The sequence below is a fragment of the Hypomesus transpacificus genome, chromosome 1 (assembly GCF_021917145.1).
Source record: "Hypomesus transpacificus isolate Combined female chromosome 1, fHypTra1, whole genome shotgun sequence".
Taxonomy (NCBI): domain Eukaryota; kingdom Metazoa; phylum Chordata; class Actinopteri; order Osmeriformes; family Osmeridae; genus Hypomesus; species Hypomesus transpacificus.
Window position 1 is genome coordinate 3,445,579 of NC_061060.1, and position 23,151 is coordinate 3,468,729.

Here is a 23,151-nt window from a genome sequence, read left to right on the forward strand (position 1 = left end):
CGAGAGACAATGTCATTCTGCTCCAAGTTAAATTCTGATGAAATCGTTTGTAAATATCTACACAGAAAATGAATGCCAAAAAATTGGTAAATAGGCATACAATAATACCCTGACATACCATAAATTATTGAGACACAAATACATTCAGGCATCGCACATGGATTTAAAACATTTATTATCAGTCTGATTTTGAAAGCAAATATCCTCCATATATATGAGTGGTATAAGCCTATCAATTAAATATATATATTTTCTCATCAAATCTTTTTAATAAGTAGCATACAAAGTTTGATGTTGTTGTCTTTTCTATAAAAACAAATGTGCACATTTCTCTAAATGAAAACATACATTCAGTAGTATTGGACACTGAAAGCCCAGATAATTATATTTGTATTCTTATTAACTATTAATAATATTATTTTAATATTGTTCTAATTATAATAGATGGCTCTTTATGGGCCAGCTGGCATCAACCGGAACCAATTTGCACAAAAGGCAAATGTCCCATTTGGTATAAAATGTAGAACAAATGTTATCAATAAAGTCTTCACCTAAATATTAGATATTTGGCAGTAAGACTCCCCTTTTAAACAGAGAAATATATAAATGCCTCTACTACACACACATGCATGTCCATCCATGCTGACAGAATGAACCAGAACAGACATATGCAAATGTAGCTTGAGTCAGTTACTAAAATTTCAGCCAACTGTCACTATGGTGTTTGGTTCTCCAACCAATCAGACCAGACAGTTGCAAAAGCAGCTTTTCAACCGTAGGACAATCAGTTAACCCCAGGATTCTCCTGCGAGTCGACCTACATTAAATCACTACACCAACCACAGCAGCAGACACACACACACAGACACACACTCGTCTGTCTGGTGTCGACAGACTGGGGATTCCTGGCTCGCTCCATGGAGAAGGACTCCAAAATGGATGACTGATTCTCCAATAACAAACTCGTTAGTGACCATGAGCTAAAATTCCTCTCTCTTTCTTTCTTTCTCCCTCTCCCTCTCCCTCTCCGTCTCCGTCTCCGTCTCCGTCTCCGTCTCTCTCTCTCTCTCTCCCTCTCTCTCTGTCTGTCCCTCTCCCCGTCTCTGTCTCCCCCCGGAACACGTCCCACGTGCTGAAGAACACCGCCGCCCCCCTCTACCAGGTTGGCATCATATCAGGGAACCACGTGCGTCCCAGATGGTTGGACACCTCCGCGTGGACCTGTTCCACGTTGTATCCCCCGTCCGGGATCAGAACCTCCTCCATGATGGACAGCTGGGTCAGCTTCCGCCCGCAGATCCTCACAAACTCCACGAAGCCGCTGCAGGTCACCTGGCACTCCCCCAGGCCCACGGCGGTCAGGGCGGTGCAGCGCCGCCCGATCTGGATCAGCTCCTCGTCCAGGGGCTCCAGCCCGTTAGCGCACACCACCAGCTCCACTAGGCGGGGGCAGTAGAGGCCGATGCGCCCCAGCATCTCTTTACTGACCGCCCGGGCGAAGTACAGGTGGGTGACGGGGGTGGGGTCCTGGAAGAAGGGATGGAACTGGTCCTCGTGGAGGTAGAAGTACATGACGATGTTGACGGTGGGCGAGTGTCGGACCAGCGCCTCCCAGCTGCTGCTCTTGACGGCGTGGAACGGCGCCTGGGCGGGGCTCTCGGTCGCCACGTCGATACGCAGTTGCTCCAGGCGCACGTGCTTCTCCGAGGAGAGGGCCAATAGGAGCTGGTCGCTCAGCAGGTGGTAGTTCAGAGCCAGCTCCCTTAGGCCATGGCAGTGGTCCGCTACACACAGCACCCCTGCAGGTAGGATAGAGAACTGCAACATTTACATTTAGTCATTTAGCAGAAGTCGCTCTGGATCCAAATCCAGAGTGACTTACAGTAAGTAACATTCTCCCCGAGGGGGGACATTCTCCCTGAGGCAAGTAGGGTGAAGTGCCTTGCCCAAGGACACAACGTCATTTGGCACGGCCGGGAATTGAAACAACAACCTTCTGATTAATAGCCCAACTCCCTAACCGCTCGGCCATCTGACCCCATGACCGGATGGGATTCTCGAACGGACAGAGGCTGCCTGAAGTTCACGATCAGACTGCGACATGGATATGTGGTCTGACCTGCAGGCGACACGTGCGGACAGCTGCTCATCTTCAGCAGCCTCAGGGTGGCGCTGTTGTTGGCCGCCAGGACCTTCAGGGACGGGTCGTCCACAGGGGTGTCGTCCATCTTGATGGAGCACAGCGACTTGGAGTTGACGAACACCACCGTCAACGCAGACGCAAAGTGCGACTGCGGAGAGAAGGGGAGGGATTGGGGGCTTCCGTTACAAACAGGACGCCATATTTGTTTACGTGTGTCATCCTCACCACTGGGGACATTGGATGACAGTCCCAGCAGAATCGTGAATCAAAAATCCTCATTACGCTTGTTTGAATGATATCATGTTTGTTGTTGTTGTGGTTGCCGACTAGTGTTGCCGGGGTGACCTGTGGCTGACCCCAGGTTTATGCATGTAATCCTCCAGACAGGGCCGGCTGCAGGACTCCTAGCCGTGCGTAGGCTCCTGCACCACGTGTGGATCAGGCATGTGTCATCGTGTGTGTGTCAGGGTGAGAGAGAGGCTGTTGAATTTAGTCACGTCCATTTGTGTGTGCGGGTGTGTGAACGTCTGTTACTTGTGTGTGCATCTGTTACGTGGGCCTGCATAGGTCTGGGCGTCTGCAGTCTGTGTGTGCGTGTGTTCTTGTGTGCATGCAGTGTGTGTGTGCATGTGCTAACACCGTCTTACCTGGGAGACGTCCATAAAGCTGGGCCTGGCAGTGGAGATCAGCCTCAGGGTCTTAATGGTGCAGTTCACCAGCTGGGAGAGGATGTCACAGGCTGCCTCAGCTGACTGTGTACAGCTGTCCACCTGGGGGGGGGGGAGAGAGAGAGAGAGAGAGAGAGAGAGAGAGAGAGAGAGAGAGAGAGAGAGAGAGAGAGAGAGAGAGAGAGAGGGGGGGGGGGGGAGGGGGAGGGGGGAGGGGGAGGGGGAGGGGGAGGGGGAGGGAGAGGGAGAGGGAGAGGGAGAGGGAGAGGGAGAGGGAGAGGGAGAGGGAGAGGGAGAGGGAGAGGGAGAGGGAGAGGGAGAGGGAGAGGGAGAGGGGGGGGAGAGGGGGAAAGAGAGGTAACAAGAGAGGGAACAGAGAGGGAACAAGGGATTGAAAGGAATACAAAAGAGGGAAATTAATACCTTGCAACAGAAACTATGATAGACGCACTATATTCGCCTGCACAGACAATAGTACCTCAAACAAACCTGGTTCAAACATTATTTCCACTCTCTGTCACACACTGGTGCAATGACACCAGTCAAGTCCCAGACGTACTGGAGCTACAAATCAAACACACCTCAGCGGGTGTCTAAGGGATCTAAGTATCTGGTTGTTAAAGCCATCAGAGGAGCCGCGTCTTCCTTCAGCAGATGGCTGGTCCTTAAGGAGGTCACACATTGTCCTGGGAGGGAGGGAGGGAGCTGGTTCACACCTCCACTCACCCCAGGGCTTACAGGCTGGCTGGTGACTGTTAACATGGGGGAGGAGGGGAGAAGGGAGGAGGGGGGAGGGAGCTGGTTCACACCTCCACTCACCCCAGGGCTTACAGGCTGGCTGGTGACTGTTAACATGGGGGAGGAGGGGAGAAGGGAGGAGGGGGGAGGGAGAGAAATGTGCCTCTTTACCTTGAAGCTGACATACTGCAAGTGCTGAGTGTGTTTCTTGATGATCTGCTGGATGAGGTCTGGGTGGGTGGGCCGCAGGTAGGACGTGGCCGGCTGGTTCAGCTCAAACTCAAACCACCTCCACAACTCCGGGATGTGGAATACCTCGTTCCAGCGCCTACACACAGACGACACCCTGGCCCTGTCCATCAGAGGAAGGTACCGGAAGATCTCCAGTACCACGTGATGGGGCAGGTTTCCCCAGCCCTCCATCGACCTGAACGGCTGGTGGTGCTGCAGGAGGAGGGGGGGGCCTGGGGCCTGGCTCAACACTCCCCTCCTACGCCTCTTAGCGCACCTTGCAGAACTGGGGAATGGCTGCACTTTTGACTTGATTCCCACAATTCCACGCTTCATCCTGTGAGAAATGCAGTGGTCAGGAGCAGGTCTGAGCCACGAACACACACCTCACCTGTTAACGGTAAACTCGGTAGGAGTTATGTCATTAAATGTTTAAATCCTAAATTAGGAGTATAGACATTAGTAGTCAACGCAGTTTAGAAAGGAGATGATAAATCCTCTTTTGAGGGAAATATTCGCTAGCTCTACAGCCTCGAGCAATTATTTTACACCGTTCTCAGACTGTGTTTAATGGAAATGAGATCCCTTAAAATGTTGATGTACAGTAGTAGGCTAGTGACACACAGATTGCGAAGACAAAAATTACATAAAACGACGACAGAAGTTGTTGTAGGCAATCTCTATGATCGCAAACCTGTTGGTCGCTGAAAATAAAATGTTTCACAAAGAGTTAAATTGACTTACTTGAATTTGCTTTACTTTGAATTTTAAACCCACAATGTTGTCCCTTCTCTGATTTGCTGAGGTGAAGGCATCGCGGTAGAGACTGTTGACACCAGCTAGGAGCGCTCCTGCTCTGTTGTCGGTATTACAACATCTTGCTGCGCGCGCACCACCGCGAGGACGTGTGTTGTAAGCTTAGAATAAATGTGTGACTGACTGCAATGCAAGTGAGTTCGTCCAGACGTAAGAGCAAAAGCAAGTTAATAAAAAGATGAGATTTTCAAATATATTTGTAACATGCTAGTCAAGATGAAATCGGGCCAACATAAAAAATAAGTAGATAGTAAGTATTTGTTTACAGCCTAAAAAAAAGCGACATAAACAATTCCAGTTTATCCAAAATATGGCATTCAATTACTTTATAGTTTTATTTATAGTATATAGGATTTATATATAGGATCAGTTTCAGTTTGCAGGGTACAATTCGATCAGTACCAAAGGGTTATTGGACTGAAACACGCGTCCACTGGTTCAGAGCTGAAGTAGAAGTTCACGTGCTGCTCAAAACTAGGTCAGTGTGTCAAACTGAACCATGAAACTTAATAGCAGTAGTGCGTGTGTGCCACAAGTATGTGTGTGTGTGTGTGTGTCTGTGTCCAATTTCCATGTCATGTAATCCCACCAGAATGTAAACAATGCTAATCCCTTATTTTATCAATTTTACAGAAGTCAAGAAAGCAGCTGCTGGAATTTGATAAGTTTCATGCACGTGGCACTTTCCTAGTCAGAGTTGGCAGGGGGTGCATTTCATGGCAAAACACAATACAGCCCTAGGGCAGCTGCCCTAAAATGTTGATAGGCCCTACATAGAGGTTTTAGTACTTGTCTTTTATAGGCATGTGAACCTTTTGTCCATTTTCAGGATAGCTGATATTTTAGATGAGAAGGCTGTTGTTTTCGACCTGTCTGAGTAGCCTACCCTACAGGCATTGAAAGTACTTTAATACCTAATAAACTGTTCCTCGTTAAAAGTTATCTCAACTGAGTGAACTATGAGCTAGAAGTAGGCTATAAACGTCTTTAAATTCATGTAATTCAAAATAATATGCGAATGTAGCCTAACTCACATGATAAGCACTAGCACTATATGAAAGAGGAGCGTTCAGTATTTTCATTTTGATTTGAGTATACAAGTGCAGTGGTTGCATGCAGCGCTTTGAAAATAGACAGCCTGTGCGTGCTACTGCACTCAGTCAGGTATATTTAGACAACTTTGAACGCCCTATGAATTAATCCTCCGGTTTCGAGTGACACTCAGCTTATATGGACATACCAAACATTTTGTAGGAATACCGCCCTTGCATTGTGTTACCTATAATTAGTGAAAACCGGTTCCGTGTTTTCCCACTGTAAAGGTTGATGTTCATCCTAATGAATCTCTGTGACGCTCACAAATACCGAAATAGGATCCCAAAATGCCCTCTTGAACCTGTATTGAGATATTAAACTTGGATCATTTCCAGACTGATGTGGAAAGGGAAGAAGAATCCTGTATTTATCTCACACAATATTGTTTCACAGTCTAGGGGACACACGAGCGTTTTGTCTTGTTGCGCGAACTCGTTACGTGCCCATGGCGACGTACCAGAGAAATGTCTAAATATCAGGCTCTGGACGTACCCCGCACTCCTCCCCATAGACATATGCTCCTCCCCCGATGACCTGCGCAAAAATGTGACGCTAGCGTGACCACCAGTCAAGAACTCTCTGCTCGCTGCGACTGTGCACCCCTCTCAGTCACTGAGATTCACTGGAGAGGGACGTGGTTCTGTAATACCCAAATAAGAAGACAAACTATATATCTTGCATACCCTGTTTGTTAAAGGCCGTGGAGATGTTTTTTGAGGTTCGCGAATGACACAGACTGCAAACTTGTCGCGGCTTGGACAACTTGCAACGTCAACAACACGTTTTCAGTTTCAACTCCATCCGTTGGATATCTAGCTAGCTAGTGTTAAAGGCTCCTTTCAAAAGGTAACGTTCAGTTACTTTATAAACACTGTGTATTGAAACGCTCATAATGAGTCAATTGCCTAGCACTAGCTAGCTTGCAATGTTGCTAGAGAAGATACTGGTAGCGAACTAGCTAGTGCTGCTTTAGCTGTTAGTCTACAATCTAGCCCTCCGTTACTTAGCTACTGAAGTGTTGCTAGCTAGCAATATGCTGTGCATAGCTACAAGTAAGCAAGTCAATGTTCGTTTAGGTTAGTGATATAGCTTACGAACTTTAACCGGTGTCTTCATTTTTACGTGTGCTAGCTAGCTATATAGCAACGATATCAGAATTGTACATCATCTAGAGAAACAGAGAAGTTACTAGCTAGCTAACCATTTGAACTACAGAAAGTGTCATGTGATGTAACATATTTTCTTTTGTTAGCTATCAAACAGTTGGCGGATGGTAGATAACACGATTCCGAGTAGACCAATAGATAAATGCTGTGGATCTTGTCGAAGTAGTTGGTCAAGTGCATCATCAAACTCCTATACGAGATTATCCACAGCCCGTTTGGGAAACTTGACTCCGACTCTAGCTAATATACGTTCCTAAATTGTCTCTGGTATAGCCTGTTCTCCTAGTCTTAATTATTCCGGTGACAGATTTAAACGTCTTTACTATCTACGTATTTTCAGATTGAAGAAGGATGACGCTAAAAGCCAAGCTGTGCTCCGTCTCTCTGGGAGTGGAAGGAATGACATGTGGCTCCTGTGTTCAGTCAATAGAACAACGCATAGGGGGTCTTCCTGGAATCATACACATCAAGGTTAGAAACACACACACACAGCTAATCATTTCAGATATTTGTTTATACTACCAGATATGATAACATATATAATATGTCCTACGTTTTCATGTGACATTAAACAGAAACAGTTTCTGCCATCGACTCTTGGTCGATTGTATTCAGCGAGTCCTGTCTCGTGACTTTCTATTTATATACTTTTTAAGAATTAGAAACCACACACATCAGCATTTTCTAAAAGCAGATTTGAAACTGACCAAAAAATGGTTGCATAAACCATCGCTCGGCAATTATCTCACTTCCACTTTATGTGTCCGTCCTTAGTGATTAGTTATGTATTTATCGTATAGGACATGCAGTATGTCTGGTGTCACTAAAGCTGTGATTTGTCCCAGACTAGTCCCCCTTAGGGCTGGCCATCTAGCTTAACAGCAGATAAACAGTGATCTATGTAGACGTGGGATACTCCCAGATTGCGGTAAATACGGCCTGCCCTTTCCCTCACTGTGTTCTGGCCTCAGGCAGAGGTCACATGACCAGATAATGCAATAGTGCGCTCCTGACAGAGATTTGGCCTTTGCGTGGCGTTGTCACTGCGGGTTCAAAAGCAGGCAGCACACACAAGGAAATGTCATTAGTGTCTCTAAGGGATGTGGACTTCATGTTTATGGTACTGAGCAGAAGCACATAAGTGGATAGATTGTTTCCCTCTGGTTTGTCTCATCTCTCTTTCTCTCTCCCTCTCTCTGTCGCTCTCTCTCTGTTGCTGTCTGTCTCTCTCCCTCTCTATCTCTCTCCCTCTCTCTGTCTCTCTGTTGCTGTCTTTGTCTCTCTCCCTCTCTATCTCTATGTCGCCCTCTCTCTGTCCCTCTCTCTGTTGCTCTCTCTGTCCCTCTCTCTGTTGCTCTCTCTGTCTCTCTATCTCTGTCTCTCTCTGTCGCTCTCTCTCTGTTGTTGTCTGTCTCTCTCCCTCTCTGTCGCTCTGTCGCTCTCTCTCTGTTGCTGTCTTGTCTCTCTATCTCTCTGTCTCTCTCTGTCGCTCTCTCTCTCTGTCGCTCTCTCTCTGTCGCTCTCTCTCTGTCACTCTCTCTGTAGCTCTCTCTCTCCTGTCTTTTTTGTCTGCTCTGGGTTCTTTGTCTCATCCCCCCCCCCTTCTTATCTCCCTCATCTCTCTCGTCTACCCTTGTAGGGATACATAATAAATCCCCCCCCCCCTCCTCCCACACCTCCCCCCGGTTTCTGCTGGTGTCCAGGCAGCACTCAATGAGGCAGGCTCAGTGGTCAGCTGATGCCGTCGGTGAATCACAAGTTTTCCTATTGCTCTGTCAGAGAGAGCAAGGAGTTCACTGTGTTCTTGCAATCTGCTGCGGTCTCTCATGGAGCCAGCAGGATTGTCCCCTCCTTTTATAGGTTGTGAATCGCAAATGACCATATCATAAATGTCACACTCCTTTCTGATCACTATGCCATCCCATATAAACAGCCTTGTCTAACCTACTGAGTTGAACAACACCTTCTCTGACTGAAGTCTTGTGCTCTAGGTGTCCCTGGAGATGAAGAACGCCAGCATCATCTTCGACCACAACCTCCAGAGCCCAGAGTCCCTGGCCGAGGCCATCGACGACATGGGCTTTGAGTCCCCCCCCACAGAGTCCTCCAGCAGCATCTCCCTCGTTCTCACAGACACGCAGCTCATCCCCTGCCCCGGCCTGACCCGCGAGGCCCAGCAGGAGGCCTGGGCGAGGCTCTCCCACGTCCAGGGGGTCCTGGAGGTCCGGCAGTGCCAGGACCAGGGGGGGCTGTCCGTCACCTTTGTTCCGTCCCTAACCAGTGCTCTGCTCCTGGGGGAAGTTGTGAGCAGCCTGGCCCCCCTGGAGATCCACACGTCAACATCTGGGAGTCCCACAGAGAGAGCTCCCACCCTGGCCGTGGCCCCTATCCCAGCCTCAGCCCCAGCCTCGGCTCCCAGCCCAAACAGAGGAGGGGGGGTGGAGCTGGTGAAAATGCGTATCGAGGGGATGGTCTGTCTGTCCTGCACCACCACCATTCAAGGAAAGATCGGGAAACTTAAAGGGGTTAAAAAGATCAAAGGTGAATTTACCACTTTTGTGTGTGTGTGGGGGGGGGTTTTGTATATGTGTGTGTGTGCGTTGTATGTAGCGTGTCCTCTGCTCATTGTGTACAAGTGTGTATCTACATGTGCATGTTTTAGTCGTTTTCCCTCCCCTGCTCTTGTGTGTATGTGGACGGCAGAGTGTACCGTCACGTCAGCATTTCCTCTGGTTTACGGCGAGGAGGTAACCAGAAGGAGCTTATGACTCAGCACAAGTGTGTTGTGAAATCCACGGGTTGCCCTGTCGGTCAGTTAACTGACTGGTGAGACAGGAGCATTCACCCTGACGGACTGGCCAGTCAACTCCCCCACCTGCTCCTGGCTGCTTGTTTACTTATTTTGTTTATTGGATATCCTATTTGTTCAGGCCATGACAATGTTTTTTTTTGTAAATTTATGACTGGGAAAGTCAACAACACATTCTCATTTCAGCTCCTTTAGCTGGTTATCTAGCTAGCTAACGTTGAAGGCTCCTTTCAAAATGTAACGTTCAGTTACTTCATAAACACTGTGTATTGAAACCCTCACAAAAAGTCAGTTGGATAGCTCTAGCTAGCTCTCCAATGCTGGTGGTGGAGTAGATTACAAGCTAGCTAGCTGTCATCAACCCACCATTAGTTCTTACTAAAGTGTTGCTAGCTAGCAACATGCCCCACATCTCCTCCCCCCTCCCCCTGTTTCTACTTCTTCAGTTTCACGTGTGGTTCTTGGAAGACACACTTGGTATCTCGGAGGTCATCTCTTGAGGGCTGCATGGATATCCTGACCAGAGTCCTCCCAGGGCTGGGGGCCTTTTATTGTCTTCAACAGGCATCTTAGCGTCCTGGCCAGGTTCCACTTTTGTTAAGGGAACCAGACGAAACTAATATTGTGTCTAATATGTCTCGCTTTCCCTCTTACTTACCCCGGTGTCAGATTAGCGGTTCACTCAAAACAAAAACTGTATAATATTTCCTCAAGTTAGACCAGAGTGAACCCTGTGTGACTCACATTTACACATTCAGTCATTTAGCAGACGCTCTTATCCTTATCATTCTCCCCGAGGCAAGAAGGGTATAGTGCCTTTCCCAAGGACACAATGTCATTTGCACGGCCGAGAATCGAACCGGCAACCTTCTGATTAATAGCCTGACCTGATCTGACCCCCTTGACTCTTGTCTCTGCTTTCCTTAGTGTCCCTGGAGTCTCAGGAGGCTGCCATCCTCTACCTGCCCTACCTCGTCACCGTGGACGACATCGTCAGCCAGATCGCTTTGGTGGGCTTCAAGGCCGTCGTCAAGTCCAAGCCCCGCCCCCTGCAGCTTTTGGCCAGCGAGATGGAGCGGTTGCTGGGCGCCTCCGCCAACCCGGCGCCCCTGTCGCCGTCGTCGGGGGAGACGGAGATCTTCATTGACTCGGCGTTGAGCAGCTTCACGGTGACGGGGATGCACTGCCGCTCCTGCGTGGTCAACATCCAGGACAACCTGGCCAAGCTGCACGGAGTCTCCTCCGTCCAGGTGAGGGAGGGCCCTCGAGTGAGACATACCAAGCCATGGAGCCACTGCTTTCACCACCCAACAGGCGCCACACAAGTTAACCAACAAAATATTTTCCCCGTAGGTGTCTCTGGAGAAGGAGTGTGCCTCGATCTGCCATGACCCCCTCCTGGTGACCGTGACCCAGCTCAAAGAGGCCATTGAGGCCCTGCCGCCCGGTTCCTTCAAGGCTCATCCCAGGGACGACGCCCCCGGGTCCTTCAGCCCCACACCCGCGTCCTACACCCCGGTCATGTCACCTCCTCCTGGGGCAGTGCCGGCTCCCCAGCCCCATCTCACCTCCCCCTTAATCCAGCCCCTGCTGGTGGTCACCCAGATCCACATAGAGGGAATGACCTGTAACTCGTGTGTCCAGTCCATCGAGGGCATGATCTCCCAAAGAAAGGGGGTGCGGTCGGCCCAGGTGTCCCTGGCCAATCACAGCGGGACGTTTGAATACGACCCACTCCTGACAACTCTGGAGGAGCTGAGAGACGCCATCGAGGACATGGGCTTCGACGCCTTCCTTCCTGGTGAGAACAGAGCTATGTCCACTAGCGTAACCGCACCACAAAGTCCTAGCAAAGCCGTCTCCCTCTGTGTCTACTCGACGGTGAAGATAGAGGCAGTGACCATCTCCCCCTTGTGTCCCCCCAGAGTCCAACTCCCTGGTGCCCCTGCCGGAGCTCAGCGTCCCTTCCTCCCCCTCCTCCGCCCCGGGGAAGGAGGTGGCGCTGGACAGCGACCCGGAGAGGAGTGCCTCTCGCGGGGGAAAGGAGCGCCCCCCCGGCCTCTCCAAGTGCTTCATCCAGATCGGGGGGATGACCTGCGCCTCGTGCGTGGCCAACATCGAGAGGAACCTGAAGAACGAGAACGGTGAGACGTGAGGCAGTTTGGGCGGGAGAGCACTGGGAGGTAGAGGTCTTTAACCCGTTGAGGAGTAGCGTCACACTCCTCAACATAATGTGATCGTTCGAAAGCGGGCCCCACAGCGTAGCATCACACGTGTGATTTTGAACATTCCAACTGACTATTTTCCGATTTACAAAAACGATATGACAAACGCTATAGTATGGCTTCAAAATTTACAATGAGGAAGCTAACAAGTAACCCTAGCATGTAGTAGCATTGCTACGAGTATTATGCAAGGTTGCTAGGTAACGGAAGCTAACTAAAACTAGCTAGCTTCTGTTTTGGAAAAATAACTCACTCTGGTGGGAGCATCGGAAATATTTAGAACTCACGCATCTAAGGGTTTAACAGCAGTAGATGGAGAGGGGAGGGGGGGGGGGGTGAGGGTCTAAACCAGACAGGTTAAGGTTCAACTAGTTCAGCTAGTGGTCAACTGCTCTTGTCTCCCCTGCCCCTCAGGCATCTACTCAGTGCTGGTGGCTCTCATGGCCAGCAAGGCAGAGGTGAGGTACGACCCTGACATGATGGACCCTCTGAAGGTAGCAGAGTGCATCAGAGAGCTGGGGTTCACTGCCACCGTCATGGAGGACTACGAAGGTTCCGACGGAAGCCTGGAACTGGTGGTGAGGGTTCTGGTCCGGAATGGGGTGGTTCTCCACACAATGGGTTTGAACAAAGGTCTAAGTTCAGCTTCTAGCCTTACCTGTTATAAAAGGCTACAGCTTCTGCTTTCACTGACCAGCTGTGTTTACAACTCACAACTTTATACGCACTTCATTTTTACAGGATGTTTGTTTATGATCTGTGTTCCTGTTTTTAAGTCATAATCTAACAATGATCTATTTTATCTATCTATACATCCCTCCACCTCTCTCTCTTTACCTGTCTCTCTGTCTCTCTCCCGCCGCTCAGGTTAGAGGGATGACTTGTGCCTCCTGCGTTCACAAGATAGAGTCCAACCTGGTGAAGCAGGAAGGAATCCTTTATGCCTCCATTGCCCTGGCAACCAACAAGGCCCACATCAAGTACGACCCTGAGGTGACGGGTCCTCGTGATGTCATCAGGCTGATAGAGGTACTCCTCTCCCTCCCCCTTCATTTCATTTCACTGCACTTGTTTGTTTGTACATTTATTTGATCCTATTCACAAATGCATTCATCCATTCACCGAAACGCTGCATTCATTCACTCACTCGTTCGCTCTCTGCCCTGTTCTCCTGGGACTGACAGAAGCTGGGCTTTGAGGCTTCTCTGGTGAAGAAGGATCGCTCTGCCAGCCACTTGGACCACAGGCGTGAGATACAACAGTAAGACTGTGTCTCTGTGTGTGTGTCTGAGTGAGAGAGTGAGAGAGAGAGTGTGACTCCTGTCCTCATCCTTCCTCCCCCGGCCCCCCCGGCCCCCCTGTCCCCCCCCTCCTCAGGTGGAGAAGGTCGTTCCTGATCAGCCTCGTCTTCTGTGTGCCGGTGATGGCCATGATGACCTACATGATCATCGTGGACCACCAGGTCAGCTCCTCCCACCAGCACAACGCCTCGTCGGAGGACGTGGAGCACCACCACTCCGGCATGTTCTTAGAGAGACAGCTGCTGCCTGGCCTGTCCATCATGAACCTGCTGTCCTTCCTCTTCTGCGTACCTGTGCAGGTAAACACCCAGGCCACCCTGCTCACGGCTGCCTGCACCTTCACAGGGAAATGGCGGGTTTTATATTTGTAGATTCGTCGTCTTTCTCATGCCGCGAAAATTGTCATTCCCGGATAAACCATGCCGACACTTTCAGTTCCATTCAGTTCAGTAATGCTTTACTGGCATGAATGAGTGAACGTTGTGGCCAAAGCTATATTAGATTGAACAAATATGACTTATGATATGTAAACACTAACATTTGTAAAAAAAAATATATATATATAATAATAACACCAGTACTGTTGACCCTGACTGTTTTGACTGCTCTGACTGCATCCTCTGGCCCGCCTGTTTTTCCGTCCCCAGTTCATTGGAGGGCGTTACTTCTACATTCAAGCCTACAAGGCTCTGAAACACCGCACAGCCAACATGGACGTCCTGATCGTGCTGGCCACCTCCATAGCTTTCACCTACTCCCTGGTCATCCTCATGGTAGCCATGGTGGAGGGCGCCAAGGTCAACCCCATCACCTTCTTCGACACTCCGCCCATGCTCTTCGTGTTCATCTCTCTGGGCCGCTGGCTGGAGCAGATCGCCAAGGTGCGCTGCTGACCTCTGCTGTACGGGTGCTGCTCTGTGGACAGCTCTCTACTCTGTCTCTGATCTCATCTGGTGCTTTGTGCTCCCTGATCTCTCTCTCTGCTCTATCTGTTCCTTCTGCTCTCTCTGTTCTCTCTGCTCTCTCTCTCTGCTCTCTCTCTCTCTGTTCTCTCTGCTCTCTCTCTGTGCTCGCTCTCTCTCTGTCTGCTCTCTCTCTCTCTGCTCTCTCTCTCTGCTCTCTCTCTCTGCTCTCTCTCTGCTCTCTCTCTCTCTGTTGTCTCTGCTCTCTCTCTCTCTGTTCTCTCTGCTCTCCAGAGAAAGACGTCTGAGGCCCTGTCCAAGCTGATGTCCCTGCAGGCCACCGAGGCCATTGTGGTCTCTCTCAACAGTGACATGTCCGTCCTCAGGTACTCTCCTCCTCCTTCTCAACTCCCTGTCCTCTACTCTCTCTCCTCCTCCTCCTCTCCTCCCTCTCTCCTCTCCTCCTCAACTCCCTCTCTCTTCTCTCCTACCTCTCTGCACTACTCCCTCTCCTCCTCCTCAACTCCCTTTCTCTTCTCTCCTCCCTCTCTCCTCTCCTCCTCTACTCCCTCTCTTTTCTCTTCTCTGCTCCCTCTGTCCTCAGCTCTCTAATTTCTCTCCTTCACTGCCCTCCTCTCTCCTGTTCAGTAAGTGCTCTGCTCTCTGTGCTGTAATCAGTGGCAGTATCCAGCCACTCCTAGCCCCTGTGTAATCAGCAGGTCTAACAGTCAGCCTGACCTTGGCCTGTCTCGAGATAAGACTGGAGGTACTCGCTAGTAGATTAGATACTGCAGACCAGATTTTTGAACAACAGTTACACAACATGTTATTGATGTCAAGATAAGAAGCCCAGTGTTTATGAAATGTAATTTAGTCATAAGTTATCATATGATAGGGTTGAATACGGACGATTTACATTAGATATAAAAAAATATTATAGATTGTTTGATTGACTTTGATTTTGCACGTTGTCTTTTTGTCTGTTTGTTCCCCTAACACACACACCCACTCTCTCTCTCACACACACACCCACTCTCTCTCACACACACACACACACACACACACACACACACACACACACACACACACACACACACGCGCCCCAGTGAGGAGCAGGTGGATGTGGAGCTGGTCCAGAGGGGGGATGTGGTCAGGGTGGTGCCCGGGGGGAAGTTCCCTGTGGACGGCAGGGTCATCGAGGGACACTCCATGGCAGACGAGTCCCTGATCACCGGTGAGACATCAGCACAGCTCCAGCCCAGCACGGCTGAGTCCCACCTGCTGGGCTGCTTGTCTGTCACAGTGGAACAACACATGTTGTTCTTTTAGCCTTGTGAGGAAATACCCTGACCGCACATAAAGTCCATTTTGTGCCTGTAGAAAAATAAAAACCCGAACCAAACGGGAACATTTGAAGTCCAAACATACCTCGTCAAGCCCAGAGATTTGAGGCAGACGTTCAGTCGATCCAGCTAGCTTTTTTATGTCATGTGATGTGACAGCTGTGTGACCCCCCCCCCCCCCCCCCCCCCCCAGGTGAAGCCATGCCAGTCACCAAGAAGATTGGCAGCTCGGTGATCGCCGGCTCCATCAACCAGAACGGCTCTCTCCTCATCAGCGCCACCCACGTGGGAATGGACACCACCCTTTCCCAGATAGTCAAGCTGGTGGAGGAGGCCCAGACCTCCAAGGTGAGAAGACAGACATGAGGAAGATGATGGGGATGAGGTTGACCTCGGTCTGACCTCTGTGTGACCTCTCTCCCTCTCCTGGCCAGGCTCCCATCCAGCAGTTTGCAGACCGGATCAGCGGATATTTTGTCCCCTTCATTGTGGGCGTGTCTCTCCTCACGCTGTGCGCCTGGATCCTGATTGGCTTTGTGGACTTCCCCCTGGTGGAGAAGTACTTTCCTGTGAGTCTTCCTCTCCTCTCTCTGTCTCCCTCCTCTCTCTCTCTCTCTCTCTCTCTCTCTCTCTCTGTGTCCATCTTCTGTCTCTCTCTCCTCTCTGTCTCTATGTCTACCCAACACGCCCGTCTCTCTCTATGTCCACCTAACACGCCCCTCCCTCTCTCTATGTCCACCCAACACGCCCCTTTCTCTCTCTATGTCTACCTAACACGGCCCTCTCTCTCTCCGTGCAGGGCTATGATAAGAGCATCTCCAAGGCAGAGGCTGTGATCCGATTTGCCTTCCAGGCCTCCATCACGGTGCTGTGCATCGCCTGCCCCTGCTCCCTGGGCCTGGCCACGCCCACAGCCGTCATGGTGGGCACAGGGGTGGGGGCGCAGAACGGCATCCTCATCAAGGGGGGGGAGCCCCTGGAGATGGCCCACAAGGTGAGAGGTCATGACCCCGGCCTGAACCCGGGGGGGGGGTTAACTTGAGCTCAGGAGATGAAGAATCCAAAGAACAATGCATTACAATTCCCTTGATACACAAGAACAACCAATCAGACCACATCTTGAATGGGGTGTGAGAGCCATCAAGTTGAGAGCGTCCAGAAACTCCAGACTTTAGCATGTGAGAGGTGGGGGCAGGTTTGACACCCAGCCTTACAATGTTTCCAGTAGTGACATCCCCCCACCCCTGTTGGGTTTCAGATCCAGCTGGTGGTGTTTGACAAGACGGGCACCATCACCTACGGAGCGCCCAAGGTGGTGCAGGTCAAGCTGCTGGTGGAGGGGAACAGGATGCCCCGCACCCGCCTGCTGGCCATCGTGGGAACTGCAGAGAACAACAGTGAGCACCCGCTGGGAGCAGCCATCACCAAGTACTGCAAGCAGGTGAGACTGCTACTGAGAGATCTGTCTGGAGCGCTGGCTCTCTGCTCATCCTGGTCCACAAGGCTTCATCTGTGTGTGTGTGTGTGTGTGCAGGAGCTGGAGACAGACTCCCTGGGTGCGTGTTCAGACTTCCAGGCCGTGCCGGGCTGTGGTGTTCGCTGCCAGGTGAGCAACACAGAGACCCTGCTCCAGCAGGGGGACAGCGACAGCGAGGACTACAACCAGCGCAACAGCATCCTGGTCCAGATCAGCGACCCCAGGGCCTCCGGAGGCTCCCACCCCCTCATCATGGACCCACAGCCACTCTGTACGTGCCCTCTGGGAGGTGTAGTCCACAACGATGGAGATTTCGTTTTGTAGTCCAGGGCATGGAAGTTGTGTGGCCAGGACAAGGAAAGTCATTGATTGTGTGTGTGTATTTACACGTGTGTGTGTGTGTGTGTGTGTGTTGTGGTGCGTGCAGCTCTGGTGCAGACGGCAGCCTACGTGGTCCTGATAGGGAACAGAGAGTGGATGAAGAGGAACTGCCTGCAGGTGACGGAGGACGTGGACGAGGCCATGACGGAGCACGAGCGGAGGGGCCGTACGGCCGTGCTGGTGGCCGTGGATGGTGAGGAGCCGGACCCTCGCTGGGGCGGGGGGGGGGGGGGGGGGGGGGGGTGTGGCAGGGCTGGCTAACCGGCGTCTTGTCCCCCAGGGCTGCTGTGTGCCATGATAGCCATCGCTGACACGGTGAAGCCGGAGGCGGAGCTGGCCGTCCACACGCTGACCGCCATGGGCCTGGAAGTGATTCTGATGACCGGGGACAACAGCAGGACGGCCCGGGCCATCGCTGCCCAGGTACGGACCAGACACCTGACCAGACACCTGACCAGACACCTGACCTGACACCTGACCTGACACCTGACCAGACACCTGACCAGACACCTGACCAGACACCTGACCTGACACCTGACCTGACACCTGACCTGACACCTGACCAGACAAATCTGACCAGGACTAGACTGGACAGACCAGATCAAGACTAGCCAAGGTCCTTGTATCCCTTAAGTCCTCTCTCTGTCTCTCCTTCTCTTTCTCTGTCTCTCTCTGTCTGTCTCTCTCTCTCTGTCTCTCTCTGTCTCTCTCTCTCTCTCTTCAGGTGGGCATCAAGAAGGTGTTTGCGGAGGTGCTTCCCTCCCACAAGGTGGCCAAGGTGGAGCAGCTGCAGCAGGAGGGGAAGAGGGTGGCCATGGTGGGCGACGGTGTCAACGACTCGCCCGCCCTCGCCATGGCAGACGTCGGCATCGCCATAGGAACCGGCACAGACGTGGCCATCGAGGCGGCAGACGTGGTGCTCATCAGAGTGAGTGGAGGGAGGGTTTTATTGTCGTGATTTGTTGTAAATATGGTCAAGCACTGAGTGTCAAGTATTGCTTTCATGACACAAACTTTTTTTCCTCTCTCGCTCTCTGTCTCCCCCCTCTCTAACCCACTCCCCTCTCTCCCCCCTTCCAGAACGATCTTCTGGATGTGGTGGCTAGCATCGACCTGTCCAAGAAGACCGTCAGGAGAATCAGGATCAACTTTGTGTTTGCACTCATCTACAACCTGGTGGGGATCCCCATTGCAGCAGGTAGGGGGCAGCAGACACACTGCTTCTCATGTTCTGTCCTCTCATTGGCTGTTTGGGCCCGGTGGCTTCCCTCTACTGGGAAGAAAGACAAGGTGCAGGAGGAGGAGGATAAGGCTGTCTCTGAGTATTGATCAGCGGTAGACATTTACATTTTACATTTATGCATTTAGCAGACGCTTTTATCCAAAGCGACTTCCAAAAGAGAGCTTTACAAAAGTGCATAGGTCACTGATAATACCCCCCCCCCCCCCCCCGCCCCCAAATGAAACATTGCTTTTTTCAAAGCTTCTGATAACTAAATATAACAGGATAAGAGAGAAAGAGAGGGCCATGTTAGGTATACATCATACAGAGAGAGGGAGAGGCGTGTTAGAGAGAGAGAGAGAGAGAGAGAGAGGGAGAGAGAGAGAGAGAGAGAGAGAGAGAGAGAGGGAGAGGGAGAGGGAGAGAGGGAGAGAGGGAGAGAGGGAGAGAGGGAGACTTGTATCGAGTAAGAGATGATGAGGACGAGGACGGTAGTGACTGTGGTTGTGTGTGGTCGGCCTGCAGGTGTGTTCATGCCCGTGGGGCTGGTGCTGCAGCCGTGGATGGGTTCTGCTGCCATGGCGCTGTCCTCCGTCTCCGTGGTGATGTCCTCCCTCCTCCTCAAATGGTGAGTCACCGAGCTGGAGGCTGTGTTACTGCCAGCTCAGCATGATCAGAATCATATATATAGATATCTCTCTCAACAACAACAACAACAAATATATATATATATATACACATACATATCTTGGCGGTGTAACTCCAAGCTCAGAATGATGAGAATATACATATAAATATATGTCTGTGTCTACATCCATCCACACACACACACAGTATATATTTACATTTAGTCATTTAAGCAGACGCTCTTATCCAGAGAAACTTACAGTAAGTAAGGTGAAGTGCCTTGCCCAAGGACACAAGGTCATTTGGCACGGCCAGGAATCAAACTGGCAACCCTCAGATTACTAGCCCGATTCCCTAACCGCTCAGCTACCTGACTCCCCTATAAATGTGTTTATATATATATATATATATATATATATATATGTATGCATGTGTGTTTCGTCTCCAGTTACTCCAAGCCCACTGCAGAGCGTCTTGAGGCCAGGCTGGGCGGGGCCAGGAGCCAGGGCAGCCTATCAGACGTGAGCGTCCACATTGGCATGGGCGAGCTGCGTCGTTCCTCTCCCAAGCTGAGCCTATTGGACCGCATCGTCAATTACAGCCGCGCCTCCATCCACTCCCTCCGCTCCGACAAGCACTCGCTCAACAGCTTGGCCCTCAGCGAGCCTGACAAACACTCGCTGCTGGTCGGGGAGACGTTGTGCGATGAGGAGTTTGTGTAAAGCCCAAGCACAGGCTAGGGTAGGCTAGGTTAAGCTAGGCTACACTACACTCAACTGGGCTATTCAATGCTTAGCCAAGTGAGGCTAGGTTCACTTAAAGATTGGCAATTCCACATAGACCTATAGCTTAGCTATGCTAACTGGACCAGGGATTGGCTAGCCTAGCTTTATATGGGTTACTGACTCATCTATCTACTCAAAAGCCCTCAGGGTGGCATCTTTTGGACATTCTGCTTGGGCTCCTCTCATTGCTGCCCCTCCGAGCGACCACAGAGAACTGAAAGGGAAGGAAGCTGGAGGTAACAGCTTCCGGGTGTCTGGAGAGTCTATGTCCATGGCCAGTCATCAACTCAGGGCAGGGCAGCAGAGCAGGGCAGTAGACAGTAGACGACTCTGATCGGGGCGGGGGTGGGGTCAGTCGGTCGGTCATGTAGAAGCGAGCGCAGACAATCTTGGACCCAAAGACAACCGAATGGTGGACTGTATCATGGTGGAGAGGTCAGTCCATTACAAGTTTTGTTTCGTAAGACTGGTGTATTTGTATGTAATATATGTAATATGTGCTGATGTCTGTTGATACTATCTTACAAAGACTATTTATATTTGCCTTATTTATCACTGTTGATTTCACATGACTCGTATGTGGGTTCGGTTTAAATGAAGGAACGTTTAGGAACCCTATTGTTATAACCACTTATAAATGTATAATTATTTTTTGTAATATGAGATATATCTGTGGACGTTATCACAGTGTTTGGAAAACAGAATCTTGCCTAAATCAAGCTACAACAAATGCATATATTCATGTGTGGGGTGCATGATCTTGAACGCAGTTAAATTTATTATAATTTTTCCTTAACAAATAAGGCATTGTGCACCAGTAAATGTTACTCAAGTGCCAATATTAACGATAAGTCTGCAAAGTCCAAAACATTCCAAAGATAGCACTTTGCTTGGTAGAAGGAGAGACAGAGAGGGTGAGAGGGACTGAACAGAACATGCAGAGACGGAGTACAGTAGTCGGGGATGAAAGGTCACTGACTCACTGATCTTCCTGGAACAGGGACAGGGGTGGGGTGGGAAGGGTTTAGGTTTCATTACTTTGAAAATGTTTCCTTCAGGGCTTCATCTGAGACCTTGTCTTCAGTGAATAGAGGGCCGGGTCAGGGCCTGGACAGGGGCAGGTGAAGGGTATTTGGACAGGAAGGCAGGTGAAGGGTATTTGGACAGGAAGGCAGGTGAAGGGTATTTGGACAGGAAGGCAGGTGAAGGGTATTTGGACAGGAAGGCAGGTGAAGGGTATTTGGACAGGAAGGCAGGTGAAGGGTATTTGGACAGGAAGGCAGGTGAAGGGTATTTGGCGCCCTTGTTCCAGGGGCCTAACACCGGTATCTGCCGGTTCCTCAGAGCTGTGGAAACTCACTTTCCGACTGACCCAAGATCTGTTCCTATTTGTCATTTATGTATTTAGTTTTTTCATTATGAACAAATCATTTTCACTGGTCCTGGACCAGTTGGTAATAGTGTTATGTAACCATAGACACAAACAGTCATTGGTGAACCAATGAATGTGAAACATGTGAACACTGTGAACTTGACATGTTACTTGGTGGAAAATAGAAAGATGTTTTTTATCCCAGCTGTGAGAATGTTCCCATGATGCTTATTGTTCTCTCTACACTCTGGGTTCTTTGTCTTTGATATGTTCTGTATGTTGGTGCAATTTGTAGAACCCTGGTTCCAGGTAGACACCAGGAACAGAGTTCAGAATGTTGAATCACACAGGAATCAGTTCTGAGGGTTCCACAGATTGTTCAGAAGTTCTAGAATGCTGACCTAATCTGTGACACACACTGTGTCTTCATCTTTGTGAAGATGAGAAACATCTTTAGATATACATCGAGACATACTTGTATTATTCGTCTCTCATCTTCAACCATGCATAAAATACATATAAAGGTTATATGGACTCAACTGACCAGGGAGGTTCCTGTCAGGTGTTTGAAGTCATTTTTTTGCAGATTGTATATCAGACCTGATCTTGTCATGACTGTCCTCGTAGCCTTAAATTGTCTTGTCATTTGCTTTTTGTGCCGTCCTCTGTTTTTCTGCTGCTTAAGTTAAGAGCAACTCGTACAAGTTCTCCCGCAGAGCATCAAAATCTCTTAAGTGCTTTGTAAAGTTTTCTCTTTTGGATTAAAAATCTTTCCTATTGTGCCTCTGCCTGTGCTGGTTTCAAGTGGATGTTATAGAACTGTTTCTCTTGAGAACGTGGTGAGGCTCTGAGCAGCAGGGGGCTCCAGTGGTCTGTTGGCTCTGTATTACAGAGCGTGTCGACTACAGCGATGCGAGTGACGCGAGGCATTCCATTCTTTTTCAATGGAGCCAGGCGAATCGCTTGCGTGGTGCATTGTGGGTATCGACGCGACGCGATTTATGTAAATGAGGAGCGATTTTCACGAGCAACGGCCAATCTGATTGTTTTCTTGTAACGTAAAGGAGTAACATCAGAGCCTCACCCAAGGATTTACGTATCAGGCCATTAGATTGGTTGGCATGACAACATACTAGATGGAAAATCACAACAGGCATTCTTTAAGACTTCATAAATCTTTATTTCATCCTGTCTAGACAATACAACATCCCAATGTACTGAGAAACTAAACAATTAAATACAATTTTCCATGACAATGTTTTTTTTCAAAGTAATAATATTAGCCATTTGTCTTGATTAATGTAAACTGTAATAATGACTTTACTCCTCTTGAGTGGATTTGTATCACTTTGGCTGGAATGAGATAGTTGATTTGGCAGATTGAAGATCATAAAAACACAAAAGAATTAGATTAAATCTAACTTTTCGAGAGGGGGGGGGGGGTTGTGTGTTATTTTTGGGGGGTTAAATAATATAATGGGGGGGGGGGAAGGGGTTAAAAACTATTTTGATTAGCACAAGTTTAGTAGTTTGACTTAACCATGCGTCATTGTGCTTTTTTCCCCCACTAACTGTTGCTTTCATAGTTATGCAAATGTTCCACCTTATATTCTACATATAATGTAAAGGAAAACAGCAGAGATCTCACAGACAGACTGATAAACAGCATTTCAAGTAAATAGTATAGTATTGTGCTTTCCTTTGTCTGTCCTAAAGTAGCATTGCTGTTAGTGATTGGAAAATGCTACATTCAATTACACAGACTGGGTTGTCACAGCATTGAATAAAACCTCACTTATTTTCATCTATAAGGGACAGCTCAGGTAAAACAGCTTCTCTCTGAATGTAAA

The 23,151-nt window shown here is 49.6% G+C and overlaps 2 protein-coding genes across 2 annotated transcripts; one reads left to right on the plus strand and one right to left on the minus strand.

Moving 5' to 3' along the window:
* Positions 1–981: 981 nt before the first annotated feature.
* Positions 982–4,681, minus strand: LOC124467042 (F-box/LRR-repeat protein 3-like). Its single transcript, XM_047019159.1, has 5 exons — positions 4,525–4,681; positions 3,721–4,117; positions 2,791–2,913; positions 2,120–2,291; positions 982–1,799 (listed from the first exon to the last, which is right to left on the minus strand). Exons 2-5 carry the CDS (start codon positions 4,114–4,116, stop codon positions 1,156–1,158), a joined length of 1,335 nt encoding a protein of 444 aa, XP_046875115.1. The 5' UTR covers position 4,117; positions 4,525–4,681; the 3' UTR covers positions 982–1,155.
* Positions 4,682–6,247: 1,566 nt separating this feature from the next.
* On the plus strand, positions 6,248–22,083 carry atp7a (ATPase copper transporting alpha). Its single transcript, XM_047023534.1, has 24 exons — positions 6,248–6,537; positions 7,198–7,328; positions 8,849–9,398; positions 10,594–10,916; positions 11,020–11,467; positions 11,592–11,810; positions 12,306–12,469; positions 12,759–12,920; positions 13,076–13,152; positions 13,269–13,491; positions 13,840–14,073; positions 14,389–14,480; positions 15,201–15,328; positions 15,631–15,785; positions 15,872–16,006; positions 16,237–16,431; positions 16,696–16,878; positions 16,972–17,185; positions 17,342–17,488; positions 17,576–17,718; positions 18,020–18,223; positions 18,376–18,493; positions 19,043–19,145; positions 19,593–22,083. The coding sequence occupies exons 2-24, from the start codon at positions 7,209–7,211 to the stop codon at positions 19,864–19,866; spliced, it is 4,611 nt and encodes a 1,536-aa protein (XP_046879490.1). The 5' UTR covers positions 6,248–6,537; positions 7,198–7,208; the 3' UTR covers positions 19,867–22,083.
* Positions 22,084–23,151: the final 1,068 nt, after the last annotated feature.

Coding starts and splice junctions, on each gene's coding strand:
- LOC124467042 (XM_047019159.1), bottom strand. CDS start 4,116: ATGAAGCGTGGAATTGTGGGAATCAAGTCAAAAGTGCAGCCATTCCCC. Junction 2,292..2,790: donor GCTTTATGGACGTCTCCCAG/GTAAGACGGTGT, acceptor TTCTCTCCGCAG/TCGCACTTTGCGTCTGCGTT. Junction 1,800..2,119: donor TCCGCACGTGTCGCCTGCAG/GTCAGACCACAT, acceptor TCCTACCTGCAG/GGGTGCTGTGTGTAGCGGAC.
- atp7a (XM_047023534.1), top strand. CDS start 7,209: ATGACGCTAAAAGCCAAGCTGTGCTCCGTCTCTCTGGGAGTGGAAGGA. Junction 11,811..12,305: donor GAACCTGAAGAACGAGAACG/GTGAGACGTGAG, acceptor CCTGCCCCTCAG/GCATCTACTCAGTGCTGGTG. Junction 19,146..19,592: donor TCCTCCCTCCTCCTCAAATG/GTGAGTCACCGA, acceptor TTTCGTCTCCAG/TTACTCCAAGCCCACTGCAG.